The sequence below is a fragment of the Bufo bufo genome, chromosome 5, assembly GCF_905171765.1.
Source record: "Bufo bufo chromosome 5, aBufBuf1.1, whole genome shotgun sequence".
Lineage (NCBI taxonomy): Eukaryota > Metazoa > Chordata > Amphibia > Anura > Bufonidae > Bufo > Bufo bufo.
In genome coordinates, this window is record NC_053393.1 from 3,161,671 (window position 1) to 3,174,755 (window position 13,085).

A 13,085-nucleotide genomic window follows, 5' to 3' on the forward strand; every position below is an offset into this window, starting at 1 on the left:
AGTCCGTGGGCTGCACCCCTGGTCCTTGTAAAGAAGAAGGACGGTGGTATCCGTTTCTGTGTGGATTATAGGAAAATTAATCAAATAACCCACAAAGATGCATACCCACTGCCCCGCATTGAGGAGTCACTAACTGCTCTGGGCTCCTCTGCCTATTTCTCCACATTGGACTTGACCAGTGGCTACTGGCAAGTACCCATGGCCCCTGCAGATAGGGAAAAGACTGCTTTCACTACTCCCATGGGCCTGTTCGAATTCAATTGTATGCCGTTCGGGCTATGTAATGCCCCAGGAACTTTCCAGAGACTAATGGAACGGTGTTTGGGTCATAAAAACTTCGAAACAGTGCTGCTGTATCTAGATGACGTCATTGTGTACTCAAAAACATATGAAGACCATCTAAAACATTTGGCAGAAGTATTTGAAATCCTTATCAAATATGGCTTGAAGGTAAAGCCATCCAAGTGTCACCTGCTCAAACCTGCAGTAAGATACCTGGGGCATGTAGTAAGCGGAGAGGGAGTGCAACCTGACCCTGATAAATTAGCAGCTGTCCGTAATTGGCCAGTTCCTACTACCGTCAAAGAGGTGAGGAGTTTCCTTGGTTTTGCCGGCTACTATAGACGTTTTATCCCCCATTTTGCTCAAATAGCTGATCCTATCCAGGAACTCTTGAGGGGACAACCCAAGAAAAGTCCTAGAACTCCTGTGCCCAATGAGTGGAATGAGGAAAGAGAGATAGCGTTCCAATTGCTAAAAAAGAAACTGACCGAGCCTCCAGTGTTAGGTTATCCAGATTATAGCAAGCCCTCCATCTCTATACTGATGCTAGCAAGCGAGGCCTGGGAGCTGTGTTAGCCCAAATCCAAGAGGGAAAAGAGAGAGTGATAGCATATGCAAGCCGCTCCCTGAAAGGAGCTGAGAAAAATGACCAGAATTATAGTTCCTTCAAACTAGAGTTCCTGGCATTAGTGTGGGCGGTGACAGAAAAATTCAAGGATTATCTAGCCGCCACCCCGTTCATTGCATTCACTGACAATAACCCTCTGGCACATCTAAATACAGCTAGATTGGGGGCCTTGGAGCAGAGATGGGCCTCTCGCCTTGCCAACTATAATTTCTCTGTAAAGTATCGTGCTGGACGTACTAATGATAATGCTGATGCTTTATCCAGGCTTCCCACAGAGACAGCTCCTGATGATGTGCGAGATGCTTGGGAAGATGTAGAGATGCCGGCTTTTTATAACAAGTTTGCTCAACAGGATCAGGCTCGAGCTACCAATACAGAGCTGCAGTTCCTTCACCCTCCAGTAGGCCTGATCCTAAAGAAGAAAGGTGGGTGAAACTACAGTCTGAAAGTAGAGTGCTGGGTGAGTTGTTGGACTTCATTACTAGTGGCAGAGCCCCTGAGAGGATTCGGCGTAAGAGTGCAGATCCTGAGCTCATCAAACTGTGGAGACAGCGCCATCAACTCTTCATACAAAAGGGCCTATTGCTACGGAGAAGCCTAGACCCAGTGTCCAACGAGAGAGTGCACCACATTCTCATACCCCGACGAGATGCAGGTATGGTATTGGAGATGTACCACAATCAATCTGGTCACTTTGGGGTCCAAAAGACTGAAGCTACTATCCGCCAGCGGTTTTACTGGGTGGCATGAGAGAAGACATGGAGAAGTGGTGTCGAGAGTGTGTAGCCTGTGCCTTAAAACGAAGTGAGCACCATGATCAGAGGGCACCACTGAGACCCATTGTAAGTACCCGTCCTCTTGAACTTGTCACCATCGACCATGTGAAACTGGAGCCTAGTCGCTCAGGGTATGCTTATGCCATGACTATTATTGACCATTTCACTAAGTTTGTTGTAGCGGTGCCTGTGAGAGACCAGACAGCCAAGACTACGGCCGAACTGTTCTGGAAGCACTTCCTCCTGCCCTACGGATGTCCAGAAAAGATCCTCACCGATCAAGGACCTGCTTTTGAGTCCCATCTGTTCCATGAACTGTGCCGCTTACACAACTGTAAGAAGATCCGGACAACGACCTACCATCCTCAAGGTAATGGATTATGTGAAAAAATGAATCAGACCTTGATAGAGATGCTGAGGGCCGTGCCTCCTGAAAACAGAGGAGATTGGCCTAATCTGTTGCCACAGCTCATGTTCACATACAATCATACCATACATTGTTCCACCGGGTATACCCCTTTTTACTTGATGTTTGGGCGCCAAGGGACATTGCCTGCTGATCATTCATTGGACATACACGTACCTGATTGCATTAACCCATTACCTAACACCGACTGGGTTGCTGAACATCAAAGGCGATTGAATACAGCCAACGCCATTGTTCAGGAACGTATGGACTATGCTATGGACCGACAGCAGAGGGACTATGATCAAGCAGCCCATGCAGAACCCTTGACAATAGGGGCCGTGGTATGGTTAAAGAATAACCGTCGTACCAGCAAATTGGACAGTAAGTGGGAGCGAAGTCCCTATGTTGTCACTGCAATCCCAAATGGTGGAACTCACACTTATGAGATCACCCGGGAAGACAAGGGATCCCAAATTGTACACCGAAACCGGTTAAAGCTCTGCCTGACACCAGAACCTATCGACGAGAGTTCTGGATCTGAATATCCTGTGTCAGAGTCAGCACTACAGCCCGAGGATCCTATGCAGGCTGTCAGTAATCTCAGGTATGACGCTGATCCCATGCATTGGCTTCTGACACCGTGGTTGAACTTGCTGGTGCCTGCTCCGGCACCTACTGTAGTTTCACCTCCAGAAGAGCCGGTTCAAGATGCCCTGGATCCAGTCCCCCTTCTAGGGGATATTGTTGTTCCTGACCAAGATCTCACTGATGGAGACCCTCCTGTTGCTCCTCTCTCTTCTACCTCGTTGCTAAGGGAAGAGGAGACCCCTGTGTTGAGAAGGTCCACCCGGATGACCAGGGGACGCCCGCCAGTCCGTTTTTGGAGACTTTGATTATACTGGTGGTGTCTCCTCCCGGGCAGTTGCTACTGGTAATGCCTTGCTGGACATTTGTGCGCAAGAATGGACTCCTCCACGTGAGCCCTTGCCTGTGATACATCCACAGGAAACTCCTGGGTAGTTCTGTTATTATACTGTCACTAAAGACAATGGACTAACCTGGTTCACCCTAAGTCCGCTGTGCCAGGTCAGCGGCCGTGCCTAAGAAGCAAGAAGACGCCCCTTTCCCTTGCTTCACTTATTTATGAAGTTACCAATGTTATGTTTTTCTGTGTGAAACAATTATTTATTGTATTTGTAATGTAATGCTTATGTTATGTACCATGTCATGCCGGTTCAGGAAGGTGTGTGTGAGTACGAGGCCTTACTCATGTTAAAGTCTGGGGGTGTGCAGCATACGGGTAGGTTACCCGACACTGCTATATCATAACGTGTATTTCCCTTTAAGAGAGTTAGGCCTGCAGCAGGCAATTCATATTTCAGCCAGCAGAGGGAGCCCCCTGGTTAGTATAAATAGGCTAGGGCCTAGCCAGGAAGTCAGTCAGAAGTTTCTAGAGTGTGCTGAAGTTTCTAGAGGCTGAGGAAGCTGAGGGAGAGACAGAGGCATGTCAAGGAAAGCAAGAGGTACTCAAGATAACAGAGGAGGTACTTTATAAAGAGAGAACCAAGGATATACGCCAGAGTTAAGGTATTGGGCCTTGGAGAAGATTTTCTATGTCCCAGGATCAGTCAGGAATAGAGTGCAAGCTCCTGTACTGCAAGTCCTGTGTTTCACACTCTGAAGTCACCTTGCTTAATCTGTATTGCCTGCATCGACCGTATTGAAAAATCAACTGTATGCAAAGGAACTGTGCTTCCGTTAATGTCTCTATGAAAACTACTAAAGTTGGAGTTCTGTTTTAACATCACGGTGTTCCTCATTTATTCCTGCTATCAGCAAACGGCGTGCCACCGTTTAATTGGCACTGGCGTCACGAACATTTTCTACCATCACCTGCCCTTGCAGAGAGTCAGCCGTCTCAGGTTAGTGTCATTGCACTACTACACCCAGAAACTCTATTACACACAACTTGAGTACGCTGCATGTATACTGTATGACAATATTCTCATAGCACTCTATGGCAGTATTATATTGGATGCCTATAGGAATTTTGCCTTGGCACTATTCGGAGACATTATTAATGTAGACTGTATATGGCAATATTGTCAGCACTATATAACAGTAATATGTTGGCTGCCTATGGCAAACTTGACACTATTTTGAGGCATAATTTATGTGGGCTGTATAAGACAATATTGCCTAGTTATGGCAGTATATGGAGATAGATATGTAAGATGTGTATGGCAGTATTGCCTTGGTACTATATGGCAGTATTACAAGGGCTTAAATTACTAATTGCCTGATTTTCTATAAATCCAGCTCTGACACAAAAATGTTAATGTTTAGTTCTCCATTTCTTGTGTGAAGCACTTGTCCAGGTTGTAAGATGTGGTGACTGGTCATACGGTACTGACTACGCAGTGACGAGCAGACAGAATAAAGTCTGAGGACCTTCACCTGTTGGCCGCCATAAACCACCACCTGGCAGCTCCTCGCTATCTTTGTCGACTGACAATCTGTTGTCTCTTGTGCAGGATGAAGAGACTGAAAGAAGATCAGATGAATCTAAGCACCGTGCGATGTGGGCCGAGCTTGACGAGCTGGAAAGTAAGTGACCCCACAAATATATGGTACATTATAATGCTGTACTCGGGGATCGGGGGAGGATGAATATGTCACATGTAATCCTTATATCCAGGGAGAACAATGAGGTCAGGTCTCCCGGTCATCTGGCTCTGGTAAGTCTGTTACTAAAGGGTTGAACCAGTCAGGTAGGTGACTGGGGTGACCTCTCAGGTGGGTGTCCTGAATCCTGGTCATCTGTCTCTGGTGAGTCTGTTACTACGCACAGGAGTGGACCTATCAGGTGGGTGACTGAGGTGACCAATCAGGTGGGTGAGCTGACTCCTGGTTATCTGGCATTGGAGAGTTGGTGGGTGAGCAGACTCTGAGTCATCTGGCTCTGGTGAGTTGGTGGGTGAGCAGACTCCCAGTCATCTGGCTCTGGTCAGTTGGTGGGTGGGCTGACTCCTGGTCATCTGGCTCTGGTGAATTGCTTGGTGAGCTGACTCACGGCCATCTGCCTCTGGTGATTTGATGGGTGAGCTGACTCCCAGTCATCAGCCTCTAGTGAGTTTGTGGGTGAGCTGACTCCTGGTCATCTGGTTCTGGCAAGTTGGTGGGTGAGCAGACTTCCGGTCATCTGGCTCTTTTGAGTTGGTGGGTGAGCAGACTTCCAGTCATCTGGTTCTTTTGAGTTGGTGGGTGAGCAGACTCCCAGTCATTTGGCTCTGGTGAGTTGGTGGTGAGCTGACTTCTGGTCATCTGGCTTTTGCGAGTTAGTGGGTGAGCTGAATGCCGGTCATCTTGCTTTGGTGAGTTGGTGGGTAACCTGACTCCTGGTCATCTGGTTCTGGTGAGTTGGTGGGTGATCTCACTCCCGGTCATCTGGCTCTTTTGAGTTGGTGGGTGAGCAGACTCCCAGTCATCTGGCTCTGGTGAGTTGGTGGGTGGGCTGACTCCTGGTTATCTGGCTTTGGCCAGTTGGTGGGTGAGCTGACTTCCGGTCATCTGGCTCTGGTGGGTGATTTGACTCCCGGTCATCTGGCTCTTTTTAGTTGGTGGGTGAGCAGACTCCCAGTCATCTGGCTCTTTTGAGTTGGTGGGTGAGCAGACTCCCAGTCATCTGGCTCTGGAGAGTTGGTGGTGAGCTGACTTCTGGTCATCTGGCTTTTGCGAGTTAGTGGGTGAGCTGAATGACGGTCATCTTGCTTTGGTGAGTTGGTGGGTAACCTGACTCCTGGTCATCTGGTTCTGGTGAGTTGGTGGGTGATCTGACTCCCGGTCATCTGGCTCATTTGAGTTGGTGGGTGAGCAGACTCCCAGTCATCTGGCTCTGGTGAGTTGGTGGGTGGGCTGACTCCTGGTTATCTGGCTTTGGCCAGTTGGTGGGTGGGCTGACTCCCGGTCATCTGGCTTTGGTGAGTTGGTGGGTGATTTGACTCCCGGTCATCTGGCTCTTTTGAGTTGGTGGGTGAGCATACTTCCAGTCATCTGGCTCTTTTGAGTTGGTGGGTGAGCAGACTCCCAGTCATCTGGCTCTGGTGAGTTGGTGGGTGGACTGACTCCTGGTCATCTGGCTCTGGTGAATTGCTTGGTGAGCTGACTCACGGCCATCTGCCTCTAGTGAGTTGGTGGGTGAGCTGAATCCTGGTCATCTGGTTCTGGCAATTTGGTGGGTGAGCAGACTCCCAGTCATCTGGCTATGGTGAGTTGGTGGGTGAGCAGACTTCCAGTCATCTGGCTCTTTTGAGTTGGTGGGTGAGCAGACTCCCAGTCACCTGACTCTGGTGAGTTGGTGGTGAGCTGACTTCTGGTCATCTGGCTTTAATGAGTTGGTGGGTGAGCTCAATCCTGGTCATCTGGCTTTGGTGAGTTGGTAGGTAATCTGACTCCTAGTCATCTGGTTCTGGTGAGTTGGTGGGTGATTTGACTCCCGGTCATCTGGCTCTTTTGAGTTGGTGGGTGAGCAGACTCCCAGTCATCTGGCTCTGGTCAGTTGGTGGGTGGGCTGACTCCTGGTCATCTGGCTCTGGTGAATTGCTTGGTGAGCTGACTCGCGGCCATCTGCCTCTAGTGAGTTGGTGGGTGAGCTGAATCCTGGTCATCTGGTTCTGCCAATTAGGTGGGTGAGCAGACTCCCAGTCTTCTGGCTCTGGTGAGTTGGTGGGTGAGCAGACTTCCAGTCATCTGGCTCTTTTGAGTTGGTGGGTGAGCAGACACCCAGTCACCTGGCTCTGGTGAGTTGGTGGGTGAGCTGACTTCTGGTCATCTGGCTTTGACGAGTTAGTGGGTGAGCTGAATTCCGGTCATTTGGCTTTGGTGAGTTGGTAGGTAACCTGACTCCTAGTCATCTGGTTCTGGTGAGTTGGTGGGTGATCTGACTCCCGGTCATTTGGCTCTTTTGAGTTGGTGGGTGAGCAGACTCCCAGTCATCTGGCTCTGGCGAGTTGGTGGGTGGGCTGACTGCTGGTCATCTGGCTCTGGTGAATTGCTTGGTGAGCTGACTCACGGCCATCTGCCTCTAGTGAGTTGGTGGGTGAGCTGAATCCTGGTCATCTGGTTCTGGCAATTTGGTGGGTGAGCAGACTCCCACTCATCTGGCTCTGGTGAGTTGGTGGGTGAGCAGACTTCCAGTCATCTGGCTCTTTTGAGTTGGTGGGTGAGCAGACTCTGAGTCATCTGGCTCTGGTGAGTTGGTGGGTGAGCAGACTCCCAGTCATCTGGCTCTGGTCAGTTGGTGGGTGGGCTGACTCCTGGTCATCTGGCTCTGGTGAATTGCTTGGTGAGCTGACTCACGGCCATCTGCCTCTAGTGAGTTGGTGGGTGAGCTGAATCCTGGTCATCTGGTTCTGGCAATTAGGTGGGTGAGCAGACTCCTAGTCATCCTGCTCTAGTGAGTTGGTGGGTGAGCAGACTTCCAGTCATCTGGCTCTTTTGAGTTGGTGGGTGAGCAGACACCCAGTCACCTGGCTCTGGTGAGTTGGTGGGTGAGCTGACTTCTGGTCATCTGGCTTTAATGAGTTAGTGGGTGAGCTTAATCCTGGTCATCTGGCTTTGGTGAGTTGGTGGGTAATCTGACTCCTAGTCATCTGGTTCTGGTGAGTTGGTGGGTGATTTGACTCCCGGTCATCTGGCTCTTTTGAGTTGGTGGGTGAGCAGACTCACAGTCATCTGGCTCTGGTGAGTTGGTGGGTGGGCTGACTCCTGCTCACCTGGCTCTGGTGAATTGCTTGGTGAGCTGACTCACGGCCATCTGCCTCTAGTGAGTTGGTGGGTGAGCTGAATCCTGGTCATCTGGTTCTGGCAATTAGGTGGGTGAGCAGACTCCCAGTCATCTGGCTCTGGTGAGTTGGTGGGTGAGCAGACTTCCAGTCATCTGGCTCTTTTGAGTTGGTGGGTGAGCAGACTCTGAGTCATCTGGCTCTGGTGAGTTGGTGGGTGAGCTGACTTCTGGTCATCTGGCTTTGACGAGTTAGTGGGTGAGCTGAATTCCGGTCATTTGGCTTTGGTGAGTTGGTAGGTAACCTGACTCCTAGTCATCTGGTTCTGGTGAGTTGGTGGGTGATCTGACTCCCGGTCATTTGGCTCTTTTGAGTTGGTGGGTAAGCAGACTTCCAGTCATCTGGCTCTGGCGAGTTGGTGGGTGGGCTGACTCCTGGTCACCTGGCTCTGGTGAATTGCTTGGTGAGCTGACTCACGGCCATCTGCCTCTAGTGAGTTGGTGGGTGAGCTGAATCCTGGTCATCTGGTTCTGGCAATTAGGTGGGTGAGCAGACTCCCAGTCATCTGGCTCTGGTGAGTTGGTGGGTGAGCAGACTTCCAGTCATCTGGCTCTTTTGAGTTGGTGGGTGAGCAGACACCCAGTCACCTGGCTCTGGTGAGTTGGTGGGTGAGCTGACTTCTGGTCATCTGGCTTTGACGAGTTAGTGGGTGAGCTGAATTCCGGTCATTTGGCTTTGGTGAGTTGGTGGGTAACCTGACTCCTGGTCATCTGGTTCTGGTGAGTTGGTGGGTGATCTGACTCCCGGTCATTTGGCTCTTTTGAGTTGGTGGGTGAGCAGACTCCCAGTCATCTGGCTCTGGTGAGTTAGTGGGTGGGCTGACTCCCGGTCATTTGGCTCTTTTGAGTTGGTGGGTCGGTAGACTTTTGGTCATGAGGCACTGGTGAGTTGGTGGGTGATCTGACTCCAGGTCATCTGGCTCATGTGAGTTGGTGGGTGAGCTGACTCCTGGTCATCTGGCTCTGGTGAGTTGGTAGGTGAACTGACTCCTTATCATACGGCTCTTTTGAGTTGGTGGGTAAACAGACTCCTGGTCATGAAGCACTGGTGAGTTGGTGGGTGATCTGATTCTCGGTCATCTGGCTCTGGTGAATTGATGGGTGAGACGACTCCTGGTCATCTGGCTCTTTTGAGTTGGTGGGTGAGCAGACTCACAGTCATCTGACTCTGGTGAATTGCTGAGTGAGCTGATTCCTTGTCATTTGGCTCTGGTGACTCCTGGTCATCTGATCTCTTGCGAGTTGGTGGGTGAGCTGAATCCTAGTTATCTGGCTCTTTTGAGTTGGTGGATGAGTGGACTCCTGCTCATGAGGCACTGGTGAGTTGGTGGGAGAGAGGACTTCCGGTCATCTGGCTCTGATGAAAAGAAATACCACTGCACACTCAAGAGTTGGATGCAAGTGAAGTATATTTTATTATTGTAGTAAATCCTCCAAATAAATTGTCATATTAAGAGAGCATTGGCTCCATGGACATGTGACTTTTATTCCTGACGTGTTGGTCAAATTCCAGACCTTGGTCACAGAGGCACAGAGGGAGGAAGCAGAAGAATGGAGGGATCCCCGTGGTATAGCGGCATGGCGCTGCGGGGAAAAGCATATGCAATGCCTCACACCTGGCATCGTCTAGTTTTCTGGCTCTGGTGAGTTGGTTGGTGAACTGACTCCTGGTCATCTGGCTCTGGTGAGTTGGTGAGTGAGCCAACTCCTGATCGTGTGGCTTTTGTGAATTGCTAAGTTAGCTGACTCCTGGTCATGTGGCTCTGGTGAATTGCTGGGTGAGCTGATTCCTGGTCATCTACCTGTGGTGAGTTAGTGGGTGAGCTGACTCCTAGTCATCTGGTTCTGGAGAGTTGGTGGGTAAGCTCACCCCCAGTCATCTGGCTCTGGTGAGTTGGTGGGTAAGCAGACTTCTAGTCATCTGGCTCTGGTGAGTCGGTGGGTGAGCTGACTCCTGGTTATCTGGCTCTGGTCATTTCCTGGGTGGGCTGACTCCTAGTTATCTGGCTCTGGTAAGTTGGTGGGTGAACTGACTCCTGGTCATGAGGCAGTGGTGAGTTGGTGGGTGAGTTCACTCCAGATCATCTGTCTCTGGTGAGATGGTGGGTGAGCTGAATCCCGGTCATGTGGCATTGATGAGTTAGTGAGTGAGCTGACTCTCAGTCATCAGGCTTTAGTGATTTTGTGGGTGAGCGGGCTCCCCATCATCTGGCTCTGGTGAGTTGGTGGGTGAGTTGACCCCTCGTCTTCTGGCTCTGGTGAGTTGGTGGGTGAGCTATCTCCTGGTCATCTGGCTCTGGTGAATTGCTGAATGAACTGACTCTCAATCATCAGTTTCTGGTGATTTTGTGAGTAAGTTGACTCTTTGTCATCTGGTTCTGATGAATTGCTAAGTGTGCTGACTCCTGGTCATGTGGCTCTGGTGAATTGCTGGATGAGCTGACTCCCGGTCATCTGGTTCTGGAGAGTTGGTGGGTGAGCTTATTACCGGCCATCTGCCTCTGGTGATTTGTTGGGTTAGCTGACTCCCTGTCATCTGGCTCTGGTGAGTCAGTGGGTGAGCTTACTCCTGGTCATCTGGCTCTGGTGATTTGGTGGGTGAGCTGGCTCCTAGTCATCTGGCTCTGGTGAGTTGCTAGGTGAACTGACCCCTTGTCATGCAGCTCTTTTGAGTTGGTGGGTAAACAGACTCCTGGTCATGAAGCACTGGTGAGTTGGTGGGTGATCTGACTCCCAGTCATCTATCTCTGGTGGATTGGTGGGTGAGCCAACTCCTGGTCATCTGGCTCTGGTGAGTTGGTTGGTGAGCTGGCTCCTAGTCATCTGGCTCTGGTGAATTGGTGGGTGAGCCGACTCCTGGTCATGAAGCATTGGTGAGTTGGTGGGTGATCTGACTCCCAGTCATCTGGCTCTGATGAATTGCTGGGTGAGCCGACTCCTGGTCTTCTGGATCTGGTGATTTGGTGGGTGAGCTGACTCCTGGTCATCTGGCTGTGGTGAGTCGGTTGGAGAGCTGACTCCTGGTCATCTTGCTCTGGTGAGTTGGTGGGTGAGCTGACTCCTGATCATCTGGGTCTGGTGAGTTGGTGGGTGAGCTGACTCTTGGTCATCAGCCTCTAGTGAGTTGGTGGGAAAGCTGAATCCTGGTCATCTGGTTCTGGCAAGTTGGTGGAAGAGCTGACTCCCAGTCATCTGGCTCTGGTGAATTGGTGGTGAGAAAACTCCTGGTCATCTGGCTCTAGTAAGTTGGTGGGTGAGCTGTCACTGTTCTTATGCTCTAATGGTCCTCTTCTGGTTCTTGTCCTGCAGGCAGTGATGACAGCAGCGGGGTCTCTGGGTCAGAGGATGAAGCTGCAGGGTTCGGGGATCATCTTCTGGGTGATCTCAGCTCCCCTCTATCTGAGTTCTTGGCTTTCAAGCAGGAATCAGCCTCCGATCAGCCATCAGCAACCAACCAAGAAAAGGTGACAGCTCACTGTGTCATGATCACATTTCCCAGACACTTTCCTACTATATCTCCTATCATGCACCCTGTTTGTAAGTAGATAATGTGAAGCCATGCTGATGTTCCTTCTGTTTCTCAGTTGACCTCGCCACTCCTCACTGTCATGTCTCATCTCATCACCTTCCTGGAGCATTACTCCCAGATGCAGCGACTGCAGGGCAAGGCCCAGGAGTACCGCATTCAGCTGCAGCGGGAGAAGCGCCACCGTAAAAAGCAGCTGCGAAGTCTACAAGATGCGTACAAACAGCGCATGAAAGACAAGATGAGCCTTATTGAGAGCCTGGAGAGTGTTATCTGTGAACAGCAGAGTGTCCTGGAGAGACTGCAGAGAGGTGAGGCTGTGAGGGACCAGGGGGATACATAAGGGAAGGGGCTTATGGGCCACAAGAATTGGACAAGGCTGCACAGGAGAAGTCAGGTCCATGACATCATCATAGCAGAGCAAGGCAAGAGGAGGTTGTAGTAATCAGGGTGGGCGAGGATGAGGGCATTTGGCTGGTAGACACCATTATTTGATATCTAATATAATTGCCCCTCCAGGAGTCCTCTTCAGTGCACACCCGATTTCCACACTGCCCCCTGTGGGCGTCCACAAACTGGTGCAGTCTATCAGCGTGTTGCAGTTGGAGCGAGCCCAGTTACAGGAGGAGGTGGGAGAGCTGAAGCAGGACATCGAGCAGAAGGAGAAGGAGCAGCAGCAAGCGTCTGACATTCTGCAGCAGAAGGTGGGATGATGGGTGGATGAAGCTCCTCAGGGGTGCTGCTCTGCAGGTGGGGGAGGCTTGTGATTGGGTGGTCTCTGCTCTGTGGGTGGGGCAGGGTTGTGATTGGATGGTTTCTGCTCTGCCAGTGGTGGAGACATGTGATTGGATGTTCTCTGGTATGTGGGTGGGGGAGGCCTGTGACTGGATGGGATCTGCTCTGTTGATGGGATAGACCTGTGATTGGGTGGTCGCTGTGTCCTGAAGGTCGGGAGGCTTGTGATTGGACGGTCCCTGTGTCCTGTTGGTGGGGGAGGCTTGTGATTGGACGGTTGCTGTGTCCTGTTGGTGGGGGAGGCTTGTGATAGGACGGTTGCTATGTCCTGTGGTTGGGAGGGCTTGTGATTGGATGGTCGCTGTGTGCTGTCGGGGGGGGGGGGCTTGTGATTGGACTGTCGCAGTGTCTTGTCGGTAGGGGAGGCTTGTGAATGGACGGTTGCTGTGTCCTGTAGGTTGGGGGGGCGTGTAACGGATCCCCTTCCGTTAATGGACGCTTCCTAGCTTGCGCCGAGGACCACAAGCACCGCAGTGGACACCACAAGCACCGCAGACTCCACAGAGATTGGACAGTCTCTGTGTCCTGTTGGTGGGGGAGGCTTGTGATTGGACGGTCGCTGTGTCCTGTTGGTGGGGGAGGCTTGTGATTGGATGGTCGCTGTGTCCTGTTGGTGGGGGAGGCATGTGATTGGATGGTCGCCGTGTCCTGTTGGTGGGGGAGGCTTGTGATTGGATTGTCGCTGTGTCCTGTTGGTGGGGGAGGCTTGTGATTGGACGATCATTGTGTCCTGTTGGTGGGGGAGGCTTGTGATTGGACAGTCACTGTGTCCTGTTGGTGGGGGAGGCTTGTGATTGGATGCTCGCTGTGTCTTGTTGGTGGGGGAA

At 51.2% G+C, this 13,085-nt stretch overlaps 1 protein-coding gene across 2 annotated transcripts in view; it reads left to right on the top strand.

Moving 5' to 3' along the window:
• Positions 1-13,085, top strand: part of KIFC2 (kinesin family member C2) — a 124,772-nt gene that overhangs the window by 54,774 nt on the left and 56,913 nt on the right. For both annotated transcript variants that reach the window (XM_040433195.1, XM_040433196.1), the window contains exons 2-5: positions 4,630-4,702; positions 11,247-11,401; positions 11,522-11,774; positions 11,983-12,167. In XM_040433195.1, the coding sequence (XP_040289129.1) occupies positions 4,630-4,702; positions 11,247-11,401; positions 11,522-11,774; positions 11,983-12,167 (666 nt within the window). The remainder of the gene's footprint in view (positions 1-4,629; positions 4,703-11,246; positions 11,402-11,521; positions 11,775-11,982; positions 12,168-13,085) is intronic.